This window comes from Myxocyprinus asiaticus, chromosome 45, assembly GCF_019703515.2.
Source record: "Myxocyprinus asiaticus isolate MX2 ecotype Aquarium Trade chromosome 45, UBuf_Myxa_2, whole genome shotgun sequence".
Taxonomy (NCBI): Eukaryota; Metazoa; Chordata; class Actinopteri; order Cypriniformes; family Catostomidae; genus Myxocyprinus; species Myxocyprinus asiaticus.
Window position 1 is genome coordinate 13,823,096 of NC_059388.1, and position 26,124 is coordinate 13,849,219.

The 26,124-nt window shown below is 37.8% G+C and overlaps 1 protein-coding gene across 1 annotated transcript in view; it reads left to right on the top strand.

The window, feature by feature from the left end:
* Positions 1 to 288: 288 nt before the first annotated feature.
* hgfa (hepatocyte growth factor a) overlaps positions 289 to 26,124 on the top strand; it is a 37,355-nt gene continuing 11,519 nt past the window's right edge. The window contains exons 1-11 of the mRNA XM_051687850.1: positions 289 to 379; positions 7,887 to 8,031; positions 8,146 to 8,258; positions 8,940 to 9,054; positions 17,142 to 17,284; positions 17,465 to 17,585; positions 17,691 to 17,809; positions 19,842 to 20,007; positions 22,472 to 22,605; positions 23,427 to 23,520; positions 25,866 to 26,002. Of these exons, the coding sequence (XP_051543810.1) occupies positions 316 to 379; positions 7,887 to 8,031; positions 8,146 to 8,258; positions 8,940 to 9,054; positions 17,142 to 17,284; positions 17,465 to 17,585; positions 17,691 to 17,809; positions 19,842 to 20,007; positions 22,472 to 22,605; positions 23,427 to 23,520; positions 25,866 to 26,002 (1,351 nt within the window). The 5' untranslated portion in view covers positions 289 to 315. The remainder of the gene's footprint in view (positions 380 to 7,886; positions 8,032 to 8,145; positions 8,259 to 8,939; positions 9,055 to 17,141; positions 17,285 to 17,464; positions 17,586 to 17,690; positions 17,810 to 19,841; positions 20,008 to 22,471; positions 22,606 to 23,426; positions 23,521 to 25,865; positions 26,003 to 26,124) is intronic.

The window sequence follows — 26,124 nt, forward strand, 5'->3', positions numbered from 1 at the left end:
TCACGATTAGCATATGCAGCCTTTAATGTGGTTATCAGTCAAAGCTCTATGACACTTTCATCCGTCCGTCCACTCAGACCAACCCCCCCCCCCCCCCCCCACCCCCCATAACCCCCCAAACAAACATGTACTGTAGCGTGAGTTTGAGCTTTAATTACCGGGAGAGGGGGAATGGTGAGAGAGAGAGAGAGAGAGAGAGAGAGAGAGAGAGAGAGAGAGGGAGACTGACTGTGGATGTGCTGAGATCTGTTCCCGTACTTCACTCACTCACACACAGCAGCAGCACCAGCTCGGTCCATCCCAAATCCTGGAATAATGAAATCAGACATCATGTGGATTCATCAAGCTCTTCTGTGTGTCTTACTGTCTGTGGATATGGGTAAGTACTCTAGGCGTAATGCAAGTTCAGAGTGTGCTTTATTCGTTCACTTTACTTATGTTTTAAATCAATTAAATACGGAACACTGGAGAAATAAAATGCAGACAAGTTAGATTGCCTAGATTGATGAGACAGTTTACATTGGATGACTTTTTGGAAAGTTGTTTTGCACATATCCAAAAATCGCATTTTAGTTCCCAACCTAAATATTAAGGATCTTGCTATTTCATTGAAAGTAAATGCTATGCTGAATATTTCTCATTGGGGGCATAAATGTGCTCACTGGACATCATTATTCTGTCTTAGATTTGCTTCTGGTTTAACTGCTAATCTCTTACAAAGTTTACCATGGTAACCATATCCTTAATTACCAAAGCCATCATTACTGTTATTGCTTCTACAATAAAACTATGATAGCTTGTTAGTAGCCTCCACAGTCCTCCAAAAAAGAAATAAATCAATAAAATAAATTAATAAAATACTAAAGACTTTGAAAGCTTCTTACCATTTTTGAAGTAAATCCCCTTACTATATTATGATTTTACAGTAGAAATTTAGTCACTATGGTATTTCAGAAACTATGGTTACCATGGTAAATGTTCATGAGACAAGGTCAGCTAGTTCAGGCATATTTTTATGTTGCTGAATAAACTGAGCTCATCTTTTTTTTTTTTTTTTTTTTTTTTTCCTTTTAAACTTTCCAACACTTTCCTTCATATGATTTCCTTCTGTATACAGTTTACACACAGAGTGGCCGAAGGGTTCATTCGAGTTTAAATCAATTTGAAACTCAGTTTCATAAATCTAATAATCTTACTTGCCATAATAAGAGGTAAAATTCCCAACTTTGGGGTGGAAACTAAAAATGCAATTTTGGGTGAGTAAACAAACAATGGGGTCTTTAATATACTGTATGTTCAGAGGAACACAGTCTTCAAACTGTCCTCATTGACACAACTGTATATTTAATTTGGAGTTAAAGAAAATCCATTGACTCTCACTCATGTTTCAGTCTCATAAACTAAAGCCTGGACTCATTACGACCATCACGTAGCACCCTGAAGTTTATAGTGGTCAAAGATCTGGGCTGCTAACTGTAAGGTTGTAGGTTCAAACCCAGGGCTGTAATCACCAGAGTTGAGGTCCAAAAAGTGTTCGATCAATATAGGTTTTTCAATGATGGTTTCTTAATTTGTTTGCATTTTGTACCTCCAGTCTTGAATATTTTGTTACATGCTTGTTTAACCCCCACAAAATTCATAAACTTAAGAAGTGTACATGGATAAAAGTTGCCTTGGATATATCACCAGCTAAATGAGTAATTAGTTATACAGAGTCCTGTTCAAATGGGAAAACTGATGCTGAATAATAGTGACACGCATCTTTAAATGCACTATGAAATCATTACAAGAATAGCTACACATCACAGTGTGAGTCCTCAATGGGCAAAAGCACATATGGGGTGAATGGACTGTTATCAACATGCTGCGCAACATCTGGACAGAACCGTTTCTCTCATGTTTCACCATTGCAAATATTCACTGGACCAGATGTGCTCCGTAAACAGAACGAGAAGTTCCTCAAACTTGCGCCGAAGCAGAGGAAAAGATATAAGTGAGTCAGCCTGAAACCATTAAAGTTGATGTTTCACCGATGCCCTTCCTCATTGCTACCATTGACATTATCTGCAGCGTTTTCCTCTTGTCATTTAAGAAAGAGATTAAGCTAAATCTAATAAGCAGGCTGGGAGATAAAGATGCCCCAGACAGGCCAGGGAGAGGAATTTAAAAGGGTCTAATTGGGACGCTGAAGGAAAAGATCAATGTTTGAAGAGCAGCCTGATGCAAGCCAGATGTGTTCCGATGAGGCTTAAACATTAATAATGTGTTCTCACCAAATTCACCTCAGCCACAGGAGTTCGGCAGAAGACAGGCAGCTGTGCAACACTGTGCATGTCTGAATTAAACTGAGGGTCATTACCTTACCCTGCTCATATTCAACAGTTGCAACAGCAAGAAATGACTTGACAATTAGGGCACCAGGGCCACGACTACTCCGCAGAGCTCTGCCAAATTCTTAACCACACTAAGAGTGGGATCACAACCAATGGGAAAGGTGAATGAAGTGTCCTTACATGTTTAAATTCTACTCTCTGCCATTTAAGGTCAACATTTAAAGGGATAGCTCACCCAAAAATGAAAATTCTGTCATCATTCAATCATCCTCATTTCATCCAAACCCAAGTTACTTGAATGGGGACTGAAGCTTTCAAGCTTCAAAAAAGCACTCAAAAGCACCATAAAAGTGTCTAAAAGAGGTCCATAAGACGTTTATTTTTTAGATTTAAAATTGAATGGCTTAAATTTTGGTCTGTTTCTCACAAGAAGCTATCAGATGTCTTTGGAAGACTTGGAATACAGTGCACAAGTACTGACCACGTTTACATGCACTTAAGAAAATTGTTTATTTCAGGGTTTTTGCATAAAGCGCCGCAGTGAAACGTCATGTATACGAAATGCCTATTTCCTTACGCCATTCAAGGGATTAAGAGAAATCGGTTTAGCACACCTAGGTTTCTCTCAGAAAACGCAGTTTAATGTGGTTATGTAAACACATAAGTGCCATTCTAACAGGTTTTATGAGGAGTGCACATGTACATGAACAGATGGAGCCAGTGGTGTAGTAGTGTCTGAAGAGGTGGGCATACTGTGAATTTATGAAGACCCCCCCCCCCCCCCCCTCCAAAAAAACAAACATGCACCCGATTTGTTGTAATTATAGTCCCACATAAACTTACAAAATGTATATCAGGGTAAGTTTAAAAAAAAAAAAAAAAAAAAAAGAGCATCAAAAAATAGCAGGGGTGCAATAACGCGCAGTATTTTCACAAAGTTTAATTGCGTAAGTTACATTTAAATGTATATATATAAATATTTACGTTTAGCAGGGAAATAGATTTACAATGCAAATTATGGTTACTCCAGAGATGCTTGTGCATCAGACACTTGAAATGTCCCACCCCTTACTGAAACGGAAAATATTATTGGTTAGCAAATATCCAATCGCGTCTGAAATTAACGTTCAGATTGGTGGATCAGCTTAGTCGGAGTGTCTGTCTTGGCAGTGCCATCAGCTGTGCTCCTGCAGCTCCATGCTCATTAAGAGAGAATCTCTGTACACTTATTTATACACAATTCACTCAACAGTGCTGCTGCATTGCGTTAGTAGATTGAAAAAGTTCCGGGTTAAAAGACTACTCGTTGTTCTGGTTGCCTTACGAATCATCAATTATTTCAGGTGGGCATATGCAAAATCTTAAGAAAGATAGGTGAGCATACGGCATATGTCTGCGTATGCCCTAGATTACACTACTGAATGGAGCCCAACAACAAGTCAACACAGTCTAAAGAATTCAAAATGTATTGTACTACAATGGGAAAAGCAAATACTGTACACTATAAAAATAATTTTACATTTACACACACCACTCTAAAATATCGTCGGTCCCTCATGTTTGCTAATATGCACTTGTACATTGAAGGAATGCCAGAGTTTTATGTAAGAGGTAAACCCCACTATTGTAGCGCAATTACGCTGCATATCGGGATGGAAAGTTAAGGAAACAAACACAGCAACAACTCTGGAATATCTAGAAATAAAAGCAAGGCAACAGAGAATAAAATAGTGAAGTTTTCCTCGGATACCATGTTTGTTATTTACACAAGTGTTGCGGGGAAATTACGTTGCTGTGGAGAAAGCTGCTTACTGACCGAGCCACATGTATACAGGAGTAAAGAGTACGCCGCTTATACAGTGCATGCAAACAGGTATGCTGCTTTCTTACAATAACCCACTTTCTTGCTGTAAGCCGCTTTCTGTTGTCCATATAAACATAGTCACGTTTATGATACTTTTATGGTGCTTTTACTTTTTTGAAGCTTGAAAGCTTCAGTCCCCATTTATTGAGTCCCCATGTAAAAGAGTGACCTGCACTGTCGTCAGAATTTCCCCTTTTGTGTTCCTTGGAAAAAGAAATTCATACAAGTTTGGAACATGTGATGGTGAGTAAATAATGACAGAATTTAAACTTTTGTGTAAATTATAAATTTAAAGGAATTTTCCAGGTTCAGACAAGTTTAGCTCAATCAACATCATTTGTGGCATAATATTTTTACTTGGCCCTTGTTTATTTTTTAAAAAGCAAATATCGCAGTTATAGTAAGGCACTTACATAGGAATTGAATGGGGCCAATCCATAAACACTGAAATATACTCTGTTTCTAAAGTATAGCCACAAGATCCAAACACTACATGTGCTGACATGATTTTAGTATGATAGTTTAAGAAAACTAGTATTTACATTGGGAAAAAAAAGAGAAAACAGGGAAATGATAATTATAACAATAATAAGAAATAACAAAGGAAAAAATACATTATATTTGACATTCAGTGAGGAGAGAAAAAACTAAATCTAAATAGTATCAAAGGCTTAAGAATAAAAATAAGCCTTTAGGCTGGTTTTAAACACTATTAATGATGGAGAAACCCTGATGTAAAAAGGTAGACTATTCCAGAGCTTAGGGGCAGCTACATAAAAGGTCCGTTCGCCCTTGGGCTTGCAGCGTGAACGGAGGACAGTTAAAATAAGTTAGTTGTCTGATCTAAGTGACCTGGGTGCAGAGTAAGGCTGGAGAAGATCACAGATATAAGCTGGTGCCAGTCTGTGCTGTGCTTTGTATGCATAGAACAGAATCTTAAAATCAACTTTAAATTTTATAGGAAGCCAGTGCAATGAGACAAGTACAGGAGAAATGTGTTCCCTTTTCTTTGTTCTTGTTAAAAATGAGTGTCACCTGGTCTGGTAGGGAGGTAAAGTTGGGAATCGTCAGCATAACAGTGAACAAATATAGAACTCAGTGGAAGCATATAAAGGGAAAACAAAAGAGGCCCCAGAATGGATCCCTGTGGAACACCACACAATGGGTGCAGATGATGTTCACCAAAAAAGTTCTGCCCTTTAAATAAGAAGCAAACGACTGTAATGCCAGTCCCTGAATGCCCACAACTAGCTCAAGGCGTTTCAAAAGAATATCATGGTCAATAGTGTCAAACACTGTGCTTAGATCTTACAAAACTAAAATGGCACATGACCCAGAATCAAGGGACAGCAAAATGTCATTTGAGACCTTCAGCAATGCTGATTCAGTACTGTGCAATGCCCTAAACCCAGACTGAAATTTGTCTGTAATGTTGTGTTTATCCAGATATGAGTTGAGCTGAGAATGGACAACTTTCTCCAAAGCCTTTGAAATGAAAGGTAGTTTGGAAATGGATCTGAAATTATGATACACAGTGGGATCAAGATGAGATTTGTTCAATAAAGGCTGAACAATAGCTTGTTTAAAGCTAACTAGAACATCTCCATTTATAAGAGAGCTAGTGAATCATGATACACGTGTGCATGCGTGTGTATAAGAGTCTGGGCCCCTCTCCTTGGCCTCTCATTCATTTCTGCAGAATGGACAGTCCTAAGGAGAGAGAGCAAACCTGATTTTATTAATGTGATTAAAAGAATAAAATTTCTGATGAGAAATTGATTTTATAAGCGTGATTTATAAACAAGAGTGTGTATAGGTGTACAGATTTGGCTATATTTGTGAGGGCTACATTTAAAAAAAAGTCTACATTAATACAGAGAAACATGATATAAACTGACTTAAGAGGACATTTTCATGCTTTTAAAGGGATAATTCACCCAAAAATGAAAATCCTGTAATTTACTCATCTACATGTTGCCCCAAACCTATATGACATTCTTTCTTCTGTGGAACACAAAGGGAGATGTTAGGTAGACTTTGGAGAAAAGATACAATGAAAGTGAATGGTGACTGAGGCTTTCAGTCACTAACATTTTGCCCTAAACTCTTCTTTTGTTTTACACGGAAGAAAGTAAGTCAAATGGGTTTGGAACATCATGCAGTTAAATTATTAAATAATTTTTATGTTTGGGTGAACTGTCCCTTTAATGTGTTTCTGTGAGTTTTAGGGTGAGGGGTAGGGTTAGGTCATAGAAAAAATCATTACCTATAAAAACCATTGATTGTCATGGTTTGACATCAATGGTTGATGAGATGACAAAGACAAAGTCTACATTTTCTCAAAAATAACATAAAGTATTAAAAAAAAATACATAGTTTAGCACAATATTTTAATTTAAATATACTATTCAGTATAATTTTTAATTCTTTATGACTCATTTAAATGCAATAGATGCAATAGATATTCAGATGTAAAACCAACATTCAAAAATAAAATTCATGTTTATTTTAAAAGTTCCTTGGCATTAGACACTAAATCTGTCCAATAATGATCAGTAGCAATGTTAATTATATGAGTAGGTAGTTAGTCACTGCTGATAGTTACAAACGGGGCACAAACAGTTTCCTGAGAATTACTTTTCTGTTAAAGGGGTAGTTTACCCAAAAATAAAAATTATTTATTCAGCCTCATGCCATCCCAGATGTGTGTGACTTTCTTTCTTCTGCTGAACACAAATTAAGATTTTAAAAATAATATCTCAGCTCTGTAGGTCCATACAATGCAAATGAATGGTGGCCAGAACTTTGAAGGTCCAAAAAGCATATAAAGGCACCATAAAAGTAATCCATACGACTCCAGTGGTAACATCCATGTCTTCAGAGGCGATATGACAGCTGTGGGTGAGAAACAGATCAATATTTATGTCCTTTTTACTATATTTTCCTTCCTGTCCATTAAGTGGTGATATGCTCAGAGAATGCAATTCGCCAAAAACAAAAGAAGAAGTATGTGGAAGTGAAAGTGAAATTGGAGATTTATAGTAAACTTAAGCAGACTTAAATATTGATCTGTTTCTCACCCATACCTATCACATCAGATCTGAAGCTATGGATTTAACCACTGCAGTCATATGGATTACTTTCATGCTGCTTTTATGTGCTTTTTGAACCTTCAAAGTTCTGGCCACCATTCACATGCATTTTATGGACCTACAGAGCTGAGATATTTGTTCAAAAAATCTATGTTTGTGTTCAGCAGAAGAAAGAAAGTAACACACATATAGGATGACATGAGGGTGAATAAATGATGATGAACAATCACTTTAATGTATGACCACTCTCATATATATGACCATGATAGTATACGTACATCACTCAGACGTCTATTTGATGCGTGTATTTACATCTGAAAGATGTCATTTTTAGGTTGTTTGCTCATCTGCAATATGGATGTCAATAAGACAATCATCAGATGTATTTGAGATGTTTATGATTTAGAATGTTAGTAAATCTGATCTTTTTAAGATGTTTAGCAGATGTTAATTAAAATGTGTAATAATTCCAGATAAAAAGATCTAAAACAGACATCTCTGAGACGTGCGTGTGCTTTCAGGGGAGTATGTTAATTATATGTGTATGTGTGGATTCAGCACGGGTTTCTGTTTAATATCTGTTTATCTTTTGTTCAGAGTGCAGAAAACAGACATTGCAGAGGTATCAGAAAAGTGAAAACACTAGGCTTCTGTGTACAGACTGTCCAGACTCCCAACGCATCAGAAACCTCTCATTGGATGACTGCGCACGTAAATGCAACAAGAGCAAGAAGTCCTGCAGGTGACACATTCATCATAAACACATCAGCACACAGCGCATGCGAGTCCTTCATCTGATTCTGATGTATCTCTGTTAACTCACTCTTGTCTCTGTGCTTTCTCTGCTTTCTCACAGGGCATTCTACTTTGACCACATAAACAGGAAATGCCACATGCTTCCCTTCGATCATTTCTCCGAAGGCGCGCAGAGAGAACGAAAAACCAATTGCGACCTTTACGAGAAGAAAGGTAAATATTTCTCTTTGAAGAAATGCATTTGCACTTGGCTTTTAACTTTTTCACATCTCCTGAAGTTTACAGGAAATGTTTAGCTGTAAAACCAAGCAAATGGTGGTGATATTTGTTTAGAGCGCCGACTTTAAGTGTAAAAGTACTCCATACTGTCTCTGGTATGTGTAAATGTACCTGCAGACATTCTGAAAAGGAATGGATGCCAACAGCAAACAGCCATGCTGAAAAGACCAGCATTAATTCCCATGCTGCTCCGCGCTGGTTTATGTTGGATTGGTGCTGGTGGACCAGTATAGCCATGCTAATCATCATCAAAAAATACTGCTCAATCTGGTGAAGCTGGTTGATCAAGGAAGTGTTCCTTGTTAAATTATTCTGGTTGGGACACCGGCATCCAAAACACAAGATATGCTTGTGACCTGCAGTGCTGGTCTTTTCAACACGGGGAGAATAAAAAAAGAAATCAAGATAGATATGTGTTGATATTAACATGAAGGCGTATGTTTATGTTTCCAGCAAGAGTTGGACTTGACATTTTTTAATTATGCAGTAATCAAAAAAAATATATCTTGTTTGGAGAATTAAATCACCTCTGGATGTCAGAAAGATGTGTAATCAGTAAACAACATTTATGATCTCAGATTATCTGAATATTTGTGTGTTGTATGTTTTCCACAGACTATGTAAGGGAGTGCATCACTGGGTCAGGTGTCAACTACAAGGGCAGAAGGTCATTGACAAAGACTGGAATTAAGTGTCAAGCCTGGAATATGTCTGTCCCACATGAGCACAAGTAAAATCTCTCTCTCTTTTTTGACTTCTCACTCTGTAAAGCCTAGTGCACACCACAAGACAGATGCTGGTTGCTCTTTCGTGTTTCAAAACTGACTAGTCAATGACTAAAAGCCCTAGATCTTTGGTTCTCAACCTTTTTTTGATGAACGGCCCCTACTTCATTCCCTTACTCCACCTGTGTATTTGACGCTGCTAAACCAGATACTTCAGATGCGTCACTAGACTTCAAAATCAGATGAACCGCGGTACAAATGCGTACCAATCCATATAATTGAAAACCAATTGATATATTCCAAGTATAGATAAACGTTTTAATGAAAAGAGGAACTTGACGATAGATTTTAATATTATAACTGATAAACGTTGAATGACAAACAATTCAAGACCGTGCTATTTCAAGGTAAATTGCACCTGTTTAAACTAGATTGATGTAGGGATGTGCCAGGGTGGCTGACTAATTGTGACTAGTCATCTAACAACTGACTAGTCAATTAGTGGGGTCGACTACTAACATTAATATTTTTAGTGGTGATCTAAAAATCCACTACGGCATAGGCATAGGTCTGCAGCATAGGTCTGTGGTCTATAGCCGCTTCAATTGGCCAAGAATCGCACATTAAGACAGGAAAAACCATCTAACTGACATGTTAAGCAACAAATCACAGTCAGTTTTGTCATGACAGGGTGTTTAGGGGCAGGGTATCGGAGTATCATACCATAATAAAAGACTAATAAAAACTAATAAAAAAATAGCGGAGAAAAGCGGAAGTCTAAGTACAGCATAGAAAATCTTATCACAGAGAATTTCACACACATAACTAAGTAAACAAAGAAGAAAATGCAGCTTTGCTCGTGGATATCCGCTCTACTTTCTGCTACGTGCCTCAAACGAGACTCTGAATATCTTTAAAGACTTAATGTCACTAACCTGGCAAATTCTGTGAATATTTATCCTTAACACAGACTAGTCAAGTAGTCGTTCAAACAACCAACCAACTAGTTGATTATGAAAATTGGTAGTGGTAGCAATGAGCAACAGCCAACAACATTGCAAGAGTAGAGCAAGGCGAAAAAAATTATAAAATATAAACCTGGAGCAAACCTGCCTGTACAATAATATGAATAATATCACAATCTTCTAAAAACGGTGCCAAAATGGCTGCAAATCCTTCCTCCATGTTGTTGTGAAGAATCCACTCTTTGTATTAGACTGAAATTTAAGAATCGTAGCAACAGTCGGGGAGGAGAATGATCTTGTAACTGGCACACCTAGTCTGTGATTAGTTGTGCAAAGTGCACAACGTAACTTCAACAACACAACCGAAACAAGACAATTTGAGTCTTTAATGTGCTCAGGGTGATGCGCTTCTGTCTTGTATTTGCAGTTTTCATATGGTCTTTGAATAGTCTAGATGGCAAATGAGATTACTTTCAGGCCTTGTTGTTTGACAACTCAACTTTTGCAACAACAACAGAAGTTAAATGGTACTTCACGGAGTGATGCCTTGACTGCGTGAACATGAGCCAGGCTGGTTAATGTGGTCAAATGTTGCCAGGTCCTTGTTAGCCAGGTTGTTATTAGCTCTATGAGCTGTGCTGCTTACAAGCTGTATAAAGATTTTAGAGGTGAGAGAGTGAAAGAAAGATACAGAAAGAAAGAGAGAGAGAAGGAGCATTTATGGACTGAAGTCATGTTCTGTCTGCCCTCCAGCTGAGCTCACAAAGCCGCAGACACATTAAAATACGAGCAACTCTGAGACTTGAACACAGATGCTAATCCAGACCCTCTCGTCCCTACGGATAACTGTACTGGCAATAGCCCCAACTTCGATCCCGCCTCGAACCCGTCTCGTTTTCTTGTTCTTTTTCTTTTCGTGTGATAAGATCTCTTTCTTTTCTCTCAGACTACGGCTCTCATTTCTCAGGAAGTTTCACTCTATCCACAATCTCATCTCCACCTGTCCCATCAGTTCGGCCAAGCAAAACGGGGAGACAGCCCTGCTGAAAAAAAAAACATCTTATACCAGTGTAAGAGGGTTAGCTGGTCTCCAAGTCTGATCAGACTTGTTGCCGGTTTTAGGCAGGGGGGTTGGGCACTTTTCAGCTGTTCAGTGTGTGTCCAATACAGAAATCTGAAATACAGTATGTAGGGAGGCCAGATGTCCCGTTTTTCCCAGGACAGTCCCATATTTAAGCACTTTTTCTAGTGTCCTGACTTATTCTGAAAAAATCATGTTTTGTCCCATATTTCCCATCTCCTAAAATGTATCTGTTTCCTATGTGGCTTTCTCAGTCACGTGAGTATTCTAATCAAAGTTAGCCAAGGATACGGCTTGTACAACCAATAAAATCACACCGTGTTAATTAAAGTACATGATTGGATTAAACTATCCAATCACAATCCCTTATCAGTAGACGTCCAGTTAGTAAACTGATTGAAGAGTCAGTTTGAAAGAGCACACAGATGAAATTGCGGCTGGAAAAATGTCAAGGAAGCGTGCATTTACATTTTATGAGGATCTTCAAAAAGAGTTTAAATTTTTAAAAAAAGGAGTCACAGACAGAGCCTTGTAAAGTGAGGTGTGAGATTTGTGGAGCTCGCTTTTCTGACATTGCACAGCATGTTCATACAAAAAAGCATGTAGATGCTGCTAAAAGTAAGTGTGCCACACCAAGTGTTAGTGATTTTTTTGTGAAGCAAAGTTCAGAATCTGACAAGGTGCACGCAAGTGAAGGACATTTTGCTTATCATTCTGTTGTGCATGGCCATAGATTTCAGTCGGCTGACTGCACTGCGAAATGGATCAAGAAATTGTATGATCTGAAATTTTCTTCTGCCCGCACCAAATCTGAAGCTGTCATATGCAATGTACTCACTTTTGTCCAGCTGGATTATCAGAAATTACTGCAGCATGGCAACACACGTTTCCTCTCTCTTGGTCCAGCTCTTGAAAGAATACAACACATTTTCAATGGTCTGCGTGCATACTTTCTCAAGAAAAATGCCCAAAGATTCTCAGAGACATTTTCAGCAATCCTTGCACTAAACTTTGGATTGGCTTCACACTCAAGCAAACAGCCACTTTTAACCATGCATTGGAGATAGTAGAGCAAGACCACATATCACCCACAGAAGTGGCTTTGCACATTCATGACCTGAGAAAAGTCTTGCAGGCCAGGATGGAGGAATCATTCATACCCTCTGACATTAAAAAGCAGTTGGATGCCCTAGTTGAAGCTGGTGACATGCGAGCAGATGATTTCTTTTGTGCAGTGAGAAACTTTTATTCAGCATCAGTGGATTACCTCCAAAATTGGAGCTGCTCATTAGAGAACACAGAAGAACTTGAGTGGGCCCTACTGAGAGACATCCCAGAATGGAAAGACATTCAGAGCAGCCTCAAACACTTCTACTCCAGAATCCCCACTCTCAGTTTGATTGACGAAACCACGTTCTTTGATGAGTGGACTTGCGTAAAAATCATTGTCACTCGTCGCATCACTGAGTGGAACATGAATAAGACGGCCGTGTCTGAGAGATGGACAGACATTTTTTGTGAGCTGGAGAGCAAGACCATCAACTTCAGAGTCTTAGCCAAGGTCGTGGAGTTTGTTTTATGCCTGCCTGGGACATCTGCATCTGTGGAGCATGTGTTCTCATTAATTAATGCAGCATGGACACCAGATAAATCTCGACTCAGTGTAACAGTCATGAAAGCAATGCTTTTTGTATGTCTTAATTTTGGACTGGACTGCTTTGCAATTTACAATAATCTCTTGAAAGACAAGTGCACACTGAGAAAAATTGCTGCCAGCGAAAAGTACAAGGTGACAACCGTAACAGATGCGGATGCACCCTCTACTTCGCATTGATCTGCGCCTAGGTAAGGATACATCATTTTCATTTTTGCTGGGTGGGGGCTGTCCCGTTTTCCACAAGCAGGAATCTGGTCACCCTAACAGTATGGCCATACTGTATATGAACATATATGTAAAATTATAGTTCATATATTCAGGCATATATGCACATATTCAAATCCCACTATTATTTGGGAAAATATATATTACTTATATAAAAACTGACATAAGGTTAGGGTTGGGTTAGGTTAGGTTTAGGGTTTATAGTAGTGTGTGTGACTTTTTTATATCTGTGAAAACCATACATGAACATACATATTATATATTGTTTTACATATATTGTCATATAGCAGAGCTCAACTATCAAAGCATAATCTTGACCAGGCTGGGTGACCAGACATTGGATTTCTCAAATCTATAAGTAACAGTTGTAAACAAAGTCTGTAATGCACTATGTTTATGTATGGGCAGGTTATGTGGTAATGTAGTAAGCTATGCCATTGTTCAGTGGAAACATGGGGAAACACAGTGTGAGGAAAAGTACCATGACCGCATCAGATTATGAATCACCAAAGCTAATCTGCTTCCTGGAAATGTCGTTTTGTAGCGATATTATCTTCATATGCAGGTTTCCGAACACAAACAAAATGGATGATTTTCAATAAGTGCCCAGTTTCCGACCCATTTGACCTCCTGGTGTTGAAACAAAATCAAACATGCGCATGTGAGTGGAATTCAAAGTTGAAAGTTTCCGTTCGGACTGTGCAGAGTGCAAGAGCATCTATTGGCAGCCAAAGAGGAATAGCTGGCTTACATCTGTTAGCACAACATCATTAGCTGTAGAGATCGCAGGCCTCATGTAGAACCAACAGAAGAACCAGATGCAGAGACACAGTTTAGTACAGCACTGCAGGCCTTTCGTAACCTGTTTGTTTAAGGAAGGAGTTCATCTCTCTTGTCTTTGTTTAGATGGTATCCTTTGTTCCTGGTCTTTTGCCATTTTAACAGTTTATTTTGGTGTTTTTATGGAGATAATATTGATAGTAGAGTCAGCTGGGGTACAATCAGGGCGATGTGATCACCCTGCTAGAAAATCTTGCTAAAACTGGCTTTTGATGGTGGCTGAGTTTACATGGTTTCAAATGGTTGAAGCTGGTCATTTGTGATCATTTGCTGGTCCAAGGTGGATTTGGTGGTTGACTACCAGCCGGTGGGTCCAAGGCCAATCTTCTAGACTGTCTTGGCTAAACTGGTGGGGATCTAGTTGAGCTTGAAGTGGTTTATTGGCTTGACTACCTTAAAGATATTACTATAAAAATGTTGTGGCTTTTATACCATGTCTGTTAGCTTTTAGTCCATCTATATGCTAGTAGGACTAGGTAAAAATATAGAATTTTATGATGCGCCGTGAACTTCATTTAAACAATCTTGATATTGATTCTTATATCCCATGATCGATCTTTCACTATATGCAGAAAGCCTCTATAATAAGAGTAATGCAACCTACAATGCGACCAAATTTCATGCAATGTGACTAGAAATGTCTGTTCCACAAGTTCCACACAATCCATTTGTCATAGGTTAATGTCTCTTTTAATATCCTCTCTGTTCTTTACAGTAAGTCGTTGATGAAAAACCACAACAACAAAAATAAACATTTAATTTTAATCACGCATGGCACAGATGGTTTTTGACTCTCTCATTAATGTGCACTCTTAAAAAGACAGTACTGTTTGTTTGTTTTTGTTTGTTTTTTTGCACGTTTTAAAAATCTATGTAAATACTTGTAAAAAGTACAAATTATGAATGTATACAATAAACATGTAACAATATATATATATATATATATACAGTTGAAGTCAGAAGGTTACATACACTTAGGTTGAAGTCATTAAAACTCATTTTTTGACCACTCCACAGATTTCATATTAGCAAACTATAGTTTTGGCAAGTCATTTAGGACATCTACTTTGTGGATGACATGAGTAATTTTTCCAACAATTGTTTACAGACAGATTGTTTCACTTTTAATTGACTACATCACAATTCCAGTGGGTCAGAAGTTTAAATACACTAAGTTAACTGTGCCTTTAAGCAGCTTGGAAAATTCTAGAAAATGATGTCAAGCCTTTAGACAATTAGCCAATTAGCTTCTGATAGGAGGTGTAATGAATTGGAGGTGTACCTGTGGATGTATTTTAAGGCCTAACTTCAAACTCAGTGCCTCTTTGATTGACATCATGGGAAAATCAAAAGAAATTAGCCAAATATTGTGGACCTCCACAAGTCTGGTTCAGCCTTGGGAGCAATTTCCAAATGCCTGAAGGTACCACGTTCATCTGTGCAAACAATAGTATGCAAGTATAAACACCATGGGACCATGCAGCCATCATACCGCTCAGGAAGGAGATGCATTCTGTCTCCTAGAGATGAATGTAGTTTGGTGTCAAACATGCAAATCAATCCCAGAACAACAGCAAAGGACCTTGTGAAGATGCTGGAGGAAACAGGTAGACAAGTATCTATATCCGCAGAAAAACAAGTCTTATATCGAAATAACCTGAAAGGCTGCTCAGCAAGGAAGAAGCCACTGCTACAGTTTGCAAGTGCACACAGGGACAAAGATCTTACTTTTTGGAGAAATGTCCTCTGGTCTGATGAAACAAAAATGTAACTGTTTTGCCATAATGACCATCGTTATGTTTGGAGAAAAAAGGGTGAGGCTTGCAAGCCGAAGAACACCATCCCAGCCGTGAAGCATGGGGGTGGCAGCGTCATGTTCTGGGGGTGCTTTGCTGCAGGAGGGACTGGTGCACTTCAAAAAATAGATAGCATCATGAGGAAGGAAAATTATGTGGATATATTGAAGCAAAATCTCAAGACATCAGCCAGGAAGTTAAAGCTCAGTCGCAAATGGGTTTTCCAAATGGACAATGACCCCAAACATACCTCCAAAGTTGTGGCAAAATGGCTTAAGGACAACAAAGTCAAGGTACTGGAGTGGCCATCACAAAGCCCTGACCTCAATCTGATAGAAAATGTGTGGGCAGAACTGAAAAACTTGTGCGAGCAAGGAGGCCTACAAACCTGACTCAGTTACACCAGTTCTGTCTGGAGGAATGGGCCAAAATTCCAGCAACTTATTGTGAGAAGCTTGTGGAAGGCTACCTAAAATGTCTGACCTAAGTTAAAGGCAAAGCTACCAAATAATAACAAAGTGTATGTAAACTTCTGACCCACTGGGAATGTGATGAAAGAAATAAAAGCTGAAATAAATAATTCTCTCTACTATTATTCTGACATTTCATATTCTTCAAATAAATTAGTGATCCTAACTGACCTAAGATAGGGAATGTTTTCTATGATTAAATGTCAGGAATTGTGAAAAACTGAGTTTAAATATATTTGGCTAAGGTGTATGTAAACTTCTCACTTCAACTATATATATATATATATATATATATATATATATATACATACACACACACACATTATAATATATGCAGTTCCAAGACATCATATTTATTGATGGAATATATGTATTTAAACATTTTTAAAAAGCTAAGAAGTGACCAATATGTTGAAAAGCTAATTATAAAATATAATTTATAAAATGTATAATTTCATAATGTACCAAGTTACCTAAAGTCCACAATGGGCATTTAAACTGAAATAAACCCATAAGAATCGAATTTAATTGAAATCTGAATCGAATCGAGAGCTAGTGAATCGGAATCTAATTGGGAAATCTGTATCAATACCCTTAAAATACCCAATATACACAATTTGTAACAAATATATACACAATATACAAAAAATAAAAAATAAACATTTTTTTCATAAAATCATTTCATGGGGTCTTTAAAGGAATAGTTCACCCGAAAATTTAAATACTGTCACCTGTATGCCTTTTTTTTTTCTTCTGTAGTGCACAAATGCGATATAAAGCAGTATGTTAGTCTCAGTCACTATTCACATTTATTGCATCTTATTTTTGTGTGTGTGCAGTGACAGTGAATGGTGACTGAAACTGAACATTCTACTATCCCTTTAAGGTTGTATGGCATTGTTTTTCCAACAAGCCATCCCATCTAAATCTCTCAGTGCTCAAAATTCAAAATGTCATTCTGAATTGACTGGAAGCCAGAGCACATAAGATAAAATCTATGTGAATCAACAACACTGTTACTCTCTCTCCCTCTCTCCCTGTCTGTCTTTATCAATCAGTTTCAAGCCTGCCAGACACAAAAGGTTTGACCTGCGTCAGAACTTCTGCCGAAACCCGGATAATGACCCGAGTGGTCCCTGGTGCTTCACTGAACTCACTGAGACTCGCCATCAGGAATGTGGGCTGCCCCAGTGTTCACAAGGTTAGACATTACACCATCAATGTTGCTCTAATGCTGTGGAGATGTGTTTCCCATTCATTCACAGATGTGTGTTTGTGATCTGAGAGTACAGTACTTTTAGCATGTATATTGGCACTTATCATACAGTTTGCTATTGCCATTTGTGCATTTGGTGTTTGTAATACCTGCGTGTGTTTGTAGTGGAGTGTATGAGGTGTAATGGAGAAACATATAGAGGACCTATGGATCACACAGAGAGTGGAAAAGAGTGCCAGAGATGGGACTCACAGAAGCCTCATAAACACAGCTACCAGCCACACAGGTACACACACACACACACACACACACACACACACACACACACAGACACACAATAAGTATACACACACAGCACTGATTTGCAATGCTCTCTTCTTTGTATATACAGGCATGTTGGTAAAGGCCTGGATGACAACTACTGCCGTAACCCTAATAATGACATACGTCCGTGGTGTTACACGATGGACAAAAACACTCTTTGGGAGTACTGTAACATCAGTGTGTGTGGTCAGTTCACTTTTCTATCTCTCTTTCTGCGAAAGGCCTTTTGGCTCTGTTGTGTTTTGTTGCTTATAATGTTATAATCAGGGTTGGGAGGATTACTTTTGAAATGTATTCCACTACAGATTACAGAATACATGAAAAATGTAATTTGTAACGTATTCTGTCACATTATTCAAAGTCAGTAACGTATTCTAAACACTTTGGATTACTTCTTCAGCACTGGTAGATTTTTTCACTTGTTTTGACTATTAAAAACTCTGCCAGTACAGTAAGACAAAATACACATGTTAAAAATGTATTCTCTGAAAAACCTAAATATCTTATGCAGTGTTGTTTCTAAAACAAGATAAATCTAATTGATCTTGTTTTAAGGATTTTTAGATTATCAAGAATAAGATTTTTGCCCTAATATCAAAAGTCTTACTAGAAAAAAAGAAATTATGATCCAATGTGAATTTTCTTGATAAAAAAAAATATATGATCGTGCCTGGTAACGTGCATGTAAAATGGCAAAAAATAGCATTTTAGCTTAGCGTAAAGCTGACAATTTACACAAGGTTTATTTCTATTTCTTCTGCTCCAAACTTACTTCAAACTTACTTCTCTGTCTGCTCGTATGAATGTAACACATCATAAGAAAGTGTTTCACCGCTGTCAAATGCACTTTGGATTGCATCATTTATATGTATAAATGTTTCCCATCTGAAAGGACTAAATATTAAATGAAACAAATGACAATAAAATGCAAAGTAATCTCTTCAGTAATTAAAATATTTTTTGAATGTAACTGTATTCGAATTACCAATGATTTAAATTGTAACTGTAGTGGAATACAGTTACTTATATTTTGTATTTTAAATACGTAATCCCGTTACATGTATTCCATTACTCCCCAACCCTGGTTATAATGAGGTATAATGTTAAAATTTAAAATTTTGTTCTCCAAACGTTACTATGTGGTTGTGGGAATGTAAACATTTCTTAATATGAGTAGAACGTTATTTACAGGTTAAATAACATCCCTGAAAATGTGAAAATGTCTAGAAAACTCAATATGGCAAATTGATTTTCACCCTCCGAAAACAAATTAATGAAATATAGTTTAAAGAACGTATAAACAATGTTGTACTACAAAGGTTTTCTCCTTCATTGTGAGAATTTTAATCGATAACTGCATAAATCTATTAACACTATTTTATTTTTTAATTTCCTAACCTTTACATATCATTAGCCAAAGTTGTTAGCTGTTCATTGTTTGTTGTTGTGTAATGGCATGATATTGTATGCTTTGCTATGATCTAGCCATTTCACTGAAACTGTCCAATAGGAAGCTGCCACCTCATGGTTTAATATCTATAAATGTATGTTTTAGCTTGAGTGGAGAAGGAGAACAGAAGAGAAACAGAGGAGGAGATGAGAAGAAAAGGGAGGAGGGTAGTGGAAAAATGGGGAAGATATATAGATAAATGGAGAAATATATTTGTGGTTTAATTATTATGCAATAATTCCTAAATGTTTTCGATGATTAAGTCATTAATGGCTTTATAATTAAATGACTTTCATGCATCACTGAACAGTAATGTAAACCAGATTTATTAGCAGTGAGAGAATTTTAGCATTTGTTTTTTTTATTATTGTCATCTGTTTTGAATTAAAACAAAATTATTATTATTATTTAAATTTTTTTTAATGACTGTAAAGATGTACTCATATTGACCTATAAAATGTCCCATATTTCTCATCTCTTCACAAATGCTCCATATTGTGTTGGCTTTGCTTTGATTGTATATGCATATATACTGAACATATAGGCAAGATGATATACGGTTCAAATTAAACTTCTAGTGTCTAATGCAACTGGAAGAAAGAGGTATTTAGTTTAGCTCAGACACTGTATACAGGTGCACTGACTGAACTATAAATCTCACTGTTCATGTTTAACTTCTATGGCAATCTTTCCATGGAAAGAAATGTTTCAAATGCGAATGCTTAAAAGACCTGACATTCTCTCTCTTTTTCTCATTCTCTCTATCAGACTCAGATAATGACATAGAAGTGGACGTGACCACCTCTTGTTTTCGGGGTCAGGGAGAGGGGTACAGGGGTACAGTTAATGTGACCCCTGCAGGGGTGATCTGTCAGCGCTGGGATGCCCTGTTTCCCCATAATCATTCTTACACACCGCACAACTATAAATGCAAGTGAGTCACACTTCACAACTTCTGTTTTATCAGAACAGTATCATCAGAAGTGGATTTTTACATTTTCTAAAGACACCTCGCCACCATGATTCTAGGGTGTTGTGGATGGTTGCCAGGGTGTTGCTATGCAGTTCTAGGGTGTCCTGGGCAGGGGTGTAGAAAATACTAATTATACTTGAGTGAAAATATGGATACTGAGTGAAAATTTTACTCAATGAAAAGTCCAAGTATCTATTCAAAAACATACTTGAATGAAAGTAAAAAAGTATTCATAGAAAATTGTGCTTAAATGTGCTGTAAGCAATTTTAGCCATTCTGGAATTTCCACAAGCTGAGCCATTGGATTAGCCATGCCCCCTCTTTCCAAAACCCCGCACTCCAAAGATACCAAAAGAGCTTTATTGAGACCGTCACTGAGCAGAAGTGGTTGTCAAAAACAAGAGCAGAAAAATAGCGCCCTCTACTGACAACTGTTTTGAACAACATGGCATAAAAATGGCATTAAGCTTCAATAAATTGCTGCAACTACAATACTAGGAGTACATGCAAAACGATTGACAGGTGGCCCACAGAAACATTTTTGTTTGCTGTTTATAGAATCTAGAGCTGTCACAGAGACTGGTAAGATATCTCACAACACTTATTTCATTAATATCTTTCAGGGAGGAAGACCATTTTTTGCATACTTTTCCATGAAAAAAATCGCTTACAGCACCTTTAAGTATTAAAAAGGTAACTTTCTTTCAGTAATATGGAAATCAACAATATATAGCCTTCTAAAGCCACTATTTGTATTGTCTTATCAATGCTTACTCACCTGCCACAATAATGTAATGCATTTTAATTGTTTTAATATATTTATAATGTATATTAATAATCTTTTAATCAATATATATTGAATTATTGTAATTGGGGGCCTTTCTCTGGAAATATTTATATATGCGATTAATTAGATTAAATAATCGGCATGTCATGTAATTATTTTGATTTGTTGCCAAAACCCTAAAACGACTTTAAAAACTACAATTTAAACAACTTTACAGCCCAAATAACACATGAGTTTCAATAGAAGAATTAATGTAAGTGCTTTTATAAAATAATAAGCTTCACATTTCTGTGTTTAAACTCTCCAAAAATTGGCCCCATTCACTTCTATTGTAAGTGCCTCACTGTAACTCAGATTTTTGCTTTTCTTAAAGAAAATGTTCTTTTGCTAGGTTGTCCTAGGTGTTTTTGTGTGTGTGTGTGTGTGTGTGTGTGGTTGCTATGCAATTGCTAGGGTGTTCTGGTTGGTTTTTAGGGGGTTGCGATGCAGTTGCTAGGATGTTCTGGGTGGTTTTCAATGCAATGCTGTTGCTAGGGTGTTCTACATGTTTTGTTTTTTTGTTTCTTGCTATGCAGTTGCTAAGGTTTTCTGGGTGTTTTTTTTTTTTCTTTTTTAGTGGGTTGCGATGCAGTTGCTAGCATTTTCTGGGTGGTTTGCTGTGCGATGCATTTGCTTGCTAGGGTGTTCTTGGTGGTTTTTAGTGGGTTGCTATGCAGTTGCTAGGATGTTTTGGGTGGTTTTTAGTGGGTTGCGATGTTGTTGCTAGCATGTTCTGGGTGGTTTTCAATGCGATGCAGTTGCTTGGGTGTTCTATGTGTTTTTTGTGGGTTGTGATGCTGTTGCTAGCCTGTTCTGGGTGTTTTTAGTGGGTTGCAATACAGTTGATTACCTGTTCTGGGTGGGTTTCAATGCCGTGCAGTTGCTAGGGTGTTCTAGGTGTTTTTTGGTAGGTTGTGATGCAGTTACTTTCCTGTTCTGGGTGGTTTTCAATGCCATGAAGTTGTTAGGGTGTTCTAGGTGTTTTTTTGTGGGTTGCGATGCTGTTGCTAGCCTGTTCTGGGTGGTTTTTAGAGGGTTGCGATACAGTTACTAGGGTATTCTATGTGTTTTTTGTGGGTTGCTATGCAGTTGCTAGGGTGTTCTGGGTGTTTTTTAATGCAATGCAGTTGCTAGTTTTTTAATGCTTTGCTATATGGTTGCTATAAGTCAAAAGTGCTAACCCTCAAATCTCTATGATATTCTGGTCCTTAGATATGACTCTGGTCCCTCCATCAATGTAAGTCAATAAAAATTTCATTTCATTTTATTGTCCACCGGGCAAAAATAATAAGTCTTGTTATTTTAAAAAGAAATAAAACACCATTCCTCAACAAGCCATGCGGACTGAGGTATTAGTAATGTGCGTAGCACAAATGGTGTTGGACGATTTATGCAACAAAGTTTAATGCTTCAGGTTAAAGGTTTGTTCAAATCCCTAACCTTAAGTATGAGCAATAGTGATAGTTACTAATTACTAAATTCATCAGTATCATTATTAACACCTGTCACATTTGACTGATCCAAAATCAATGCTGTCATTCTGAAAAAGAAAATACAGACAAAATGTATTGTACAAAATGCTTTATTTGTGTCACTCAGGGATCTAAGGGAGAACTTTTGCAGAAACCCAGATGGCTCCGAAATTCCCTGGTGCTTCACCACAGACCCAAAAGTACGAAAAGCTTTCTGTACTAACATCCCCAGATGTGAGTCAGAGAGCTCTGACAGCACAGGTGAACTCATATAGACTTACACATTTATACACCACAAAAACAAAACATCAAATCTTTCTTTATTGCTAAGAAGCATAAACCATATTTAGCCACATAATGAAGTTCTTCATTCCATCACACTTATCTCATCATAATTTACTAGAATTTTAATGACAAAAAGGAAAGAAAGATGTTTTGGGCTGAGGCGCCATCGTGTACATATTGAGCCTGTCTGTAAAGATCTGGCACCCAGCTCAAGTGTGGTTTTGTTCTGGGTACCCTAACATTCCCCTTCTTCTGTGTCACACAAATCACAAAACTCCTAAAAGAGAGAGAAAACGAGTCTTCTGCAGAAATCCTGCACAAAATGTTCAAAATCCTGTTATAATAATCTTTGTTTTTCATGTGCATTCCAGCTTTGTGTTTCAAAAGACAAATTTCTCACCAGAAGAGTCCCTTTGAGGTTTCAGGTCATAGAGACAGGGCAGTGCCTCTCTGGATTCACTCAGACTTCAGTCAGATCTTGGCAAAGACAAAAGCTTTTTTCCCCCTACATGTTTGCCAACCACCAATTGTAAAGCGGTCCCTGACGTAAAATTGGCCCTCACCCACTAATAAAATGCTTTTTCAAACATGCTTACTTAATGACAGCATGGATACAATCAGCAAATCCATAAATAATCTAAACATGGAGCTGTAAAAGTGGATTTCACTGAAGGTATATGCATGTATGTTTGCATGTGTTTGGTAGTGTTTATGTATGTAGGTTGGTGAACACATGGCTAGAAACTAAACTTAATATTATTAATATTAGTTTCATGTCTGTTTTATCTGTGTCCTAGAGTGTTATGAAGACAATGGGGAGAGTTACCGCGGTAATTTGTCAAGAACGAGATCTGGTATTCCATGTGGACTGTGGTCCGACCACACTTTCAGGTAAACAGTTGAAAATTAAATGAACTGAAATAATTGAAGTCATCTAAAGTTGCTATGTGTAAGTGTTAAAACACTGTATCCTATCCAGGCTTAATGTGCTGAGATTTGTAAACTGACTTTGAGTTTAAATCCCTAAGTTTAAACAATTTGACTATGTGGGGCTTTTAATATTGCTCTGTCTTTTGTTTAAAATTGGTTTAACCCAGGGGAGTAGATTCTTTTCAGCACATATAATAATGAATAATCAAACCCAATAATCAAAACAAGCCAGGACACCCCCCCCCCCCATTATTTATACTATGATCAATGGAAACATGGGTAAATGCTTCATGCTGCAACCATGCCGTATGTAGGGCATTTTGGGGCAAGCTTTTTGAAAACCAATCTGTGATAACTCTGTGAAGCCCCTTCAAAAACAAACTTGTCTTGGTTTAAAGCTATGTCAGAAACCTAATTTTGCATTTTGAGCAGGGCCGTTACCACAATAAACATTGAGGTTACATTTTCAATGGCAGATTCTTAAAGCTGAAGTGTGTAATTTCTGCACCAGTAGCATTACCAAATGCAATGGCAAAAATAGTTGTTTTCAAACAGGTTTCCTGAACACTTCCCATGTGCCACTGGATAGCCAAAAAGATAGTCCCACCCCAAACTCACGCTATTGGTTAAGTAACATTTTCTCTGTCTGAATTCTTAAACAACAGCGATGTTCTGATACTGCTACAGAGTCACTGTGTTTATAACTTTCAGTAAAATCAACCTACACATGACTTACTTATAGCTGTCTCTGGATATTGCATTGGAATCTTCCTTTTTCCTGAATGCGGAAGTGTTCCACGATTCATATAACAGAAGCCTGTTTTCGTTTTCCAGGCTCTCCAGAATTTTCACTCATATCGCTGTATATTTTTCGAGGATAATGTGATGTTTAGCGTATTAAATTAGTAAAAATGGCCAAATAAAAAAACACGTGGCTCCATAGTGCCAATACTTTACAGAGTCGTGATGACCGTCTTTTGACAGTGCCTCACCTGTCAAAGTTTAAGGAGTGGGTAAATGACATGAAGCGATGGACAGAGGTTAGTTACGTCGATATCGTTAACTTATTTGAGTTATTATGACTGTAAAAGTTGAGCCTGAACTAATTTTTCTCAAACTAACACTTAAAATAGTTGTTGTTCTCCATCTGGATTTCTCGTTTCTGTTGATTTACATTGCATCTTAAGGACCGGAACCAGTAAACAGTCCAGCGGAATCATCATGGCACTGCCCAGTGGTTGGTCAGGAAAATTGTGAATAGGATAAATTATTTTAACATCGAAAAATGACACACTAAAGTTTAAACTTCTATATTCAGTCCACCCTCCAAGCTTTAATAATTGGTTACTTTCACATTTTGCACTTTTTGTGCACTTTTGCTTTTTCAGTCAGTATCTGTCAACTCTTTTGAAACCACTTATCCTTGCAGAAGCCATACATTAGCTCTGATGTTGAGTTTGTTTTGAGAAGCGATTATCAGGCAGTATTACAACACTGAAAGAGGTCTAAGGCGGTGATAAAAAACAGAAGTGGGAGCCGGGCAGGTCATATTCATCACTGACACTCTGAGGACCAAAAATACCACACACTGTTTCCACAGAGACAAATGCCCCATAAAGCCGCTTGCTCAGCGTCCTGTAGCCCCTCCACTCCAGCTAAGCTGTTAACATCACTTAATTTACAGGAATTTTAAAAGCCAAAATGGCACAGACAGATAGACATGTTCCAGGAGTGACCTCTGACCCCAGGAAGTGCTGTCCCCTGTTCTCAAAGCATGGGTAGATCAAAGCCAATCAGCTTCTTCAAATGGCTGCCAGCCAGCGAGTCTACCTCGCATGGGGTCGAAAGGTTATTTCTGAGAAAACTCAATGTTGGCTTGTTCAACGGTCACAGAGGAAGAGAAATTACCTCTCCACTCCATCACTCTCTACTTCCTAGACATTTTTCATTCTGGATTTTCAGCCCCTACAATCCCTGGACTGTCCGTCTTACTCTACGATTTATTTTCTTAGTAAGTCATCTCTGTAGAAGTTGCTTGGCATGCAGGCTGGAGCTGGCTCATGTGTAGAGTTGTAGACAGGAGGTGTAATACGCAGAGCAACAGTGACTGCTCAGAGTTCACGCTTTCAAACTTTTATGGGCGCTTGAGGGAAAGTATGAAAACGATTCCTTCTTTGAAGGTGTTTTACGGATTGTCATACAGTCACTTACAAGTCATCTTTATCATTCCTCCTGTCCTGACCTGTTCTTCTCAACAGAAAATTAGATTTCCTGTTCTTTGTGTGTGTGTGTGTGTGTGTGTGTAGGAGAGACACACGGTCAGCGGAGGCCAGTGCAGGCTTAGAGTTGAACTTGTGCAGGAATCCTGACCGAGATAAGCATGGGCCGTGGTGCTACACGTCCAACTCCTCCATTCCCTGGGACTATTGTGGACTAGAGCGCTGTAAGTTTCCTTTCTTTACAGTAGACATATTCATGATTGATTAAATTCATACAAAAAGTTCATTTGGTTTGGTGCTGGTCTAGCTATATAGCTAGCTAGCTATATATGTAAAGATATAGATG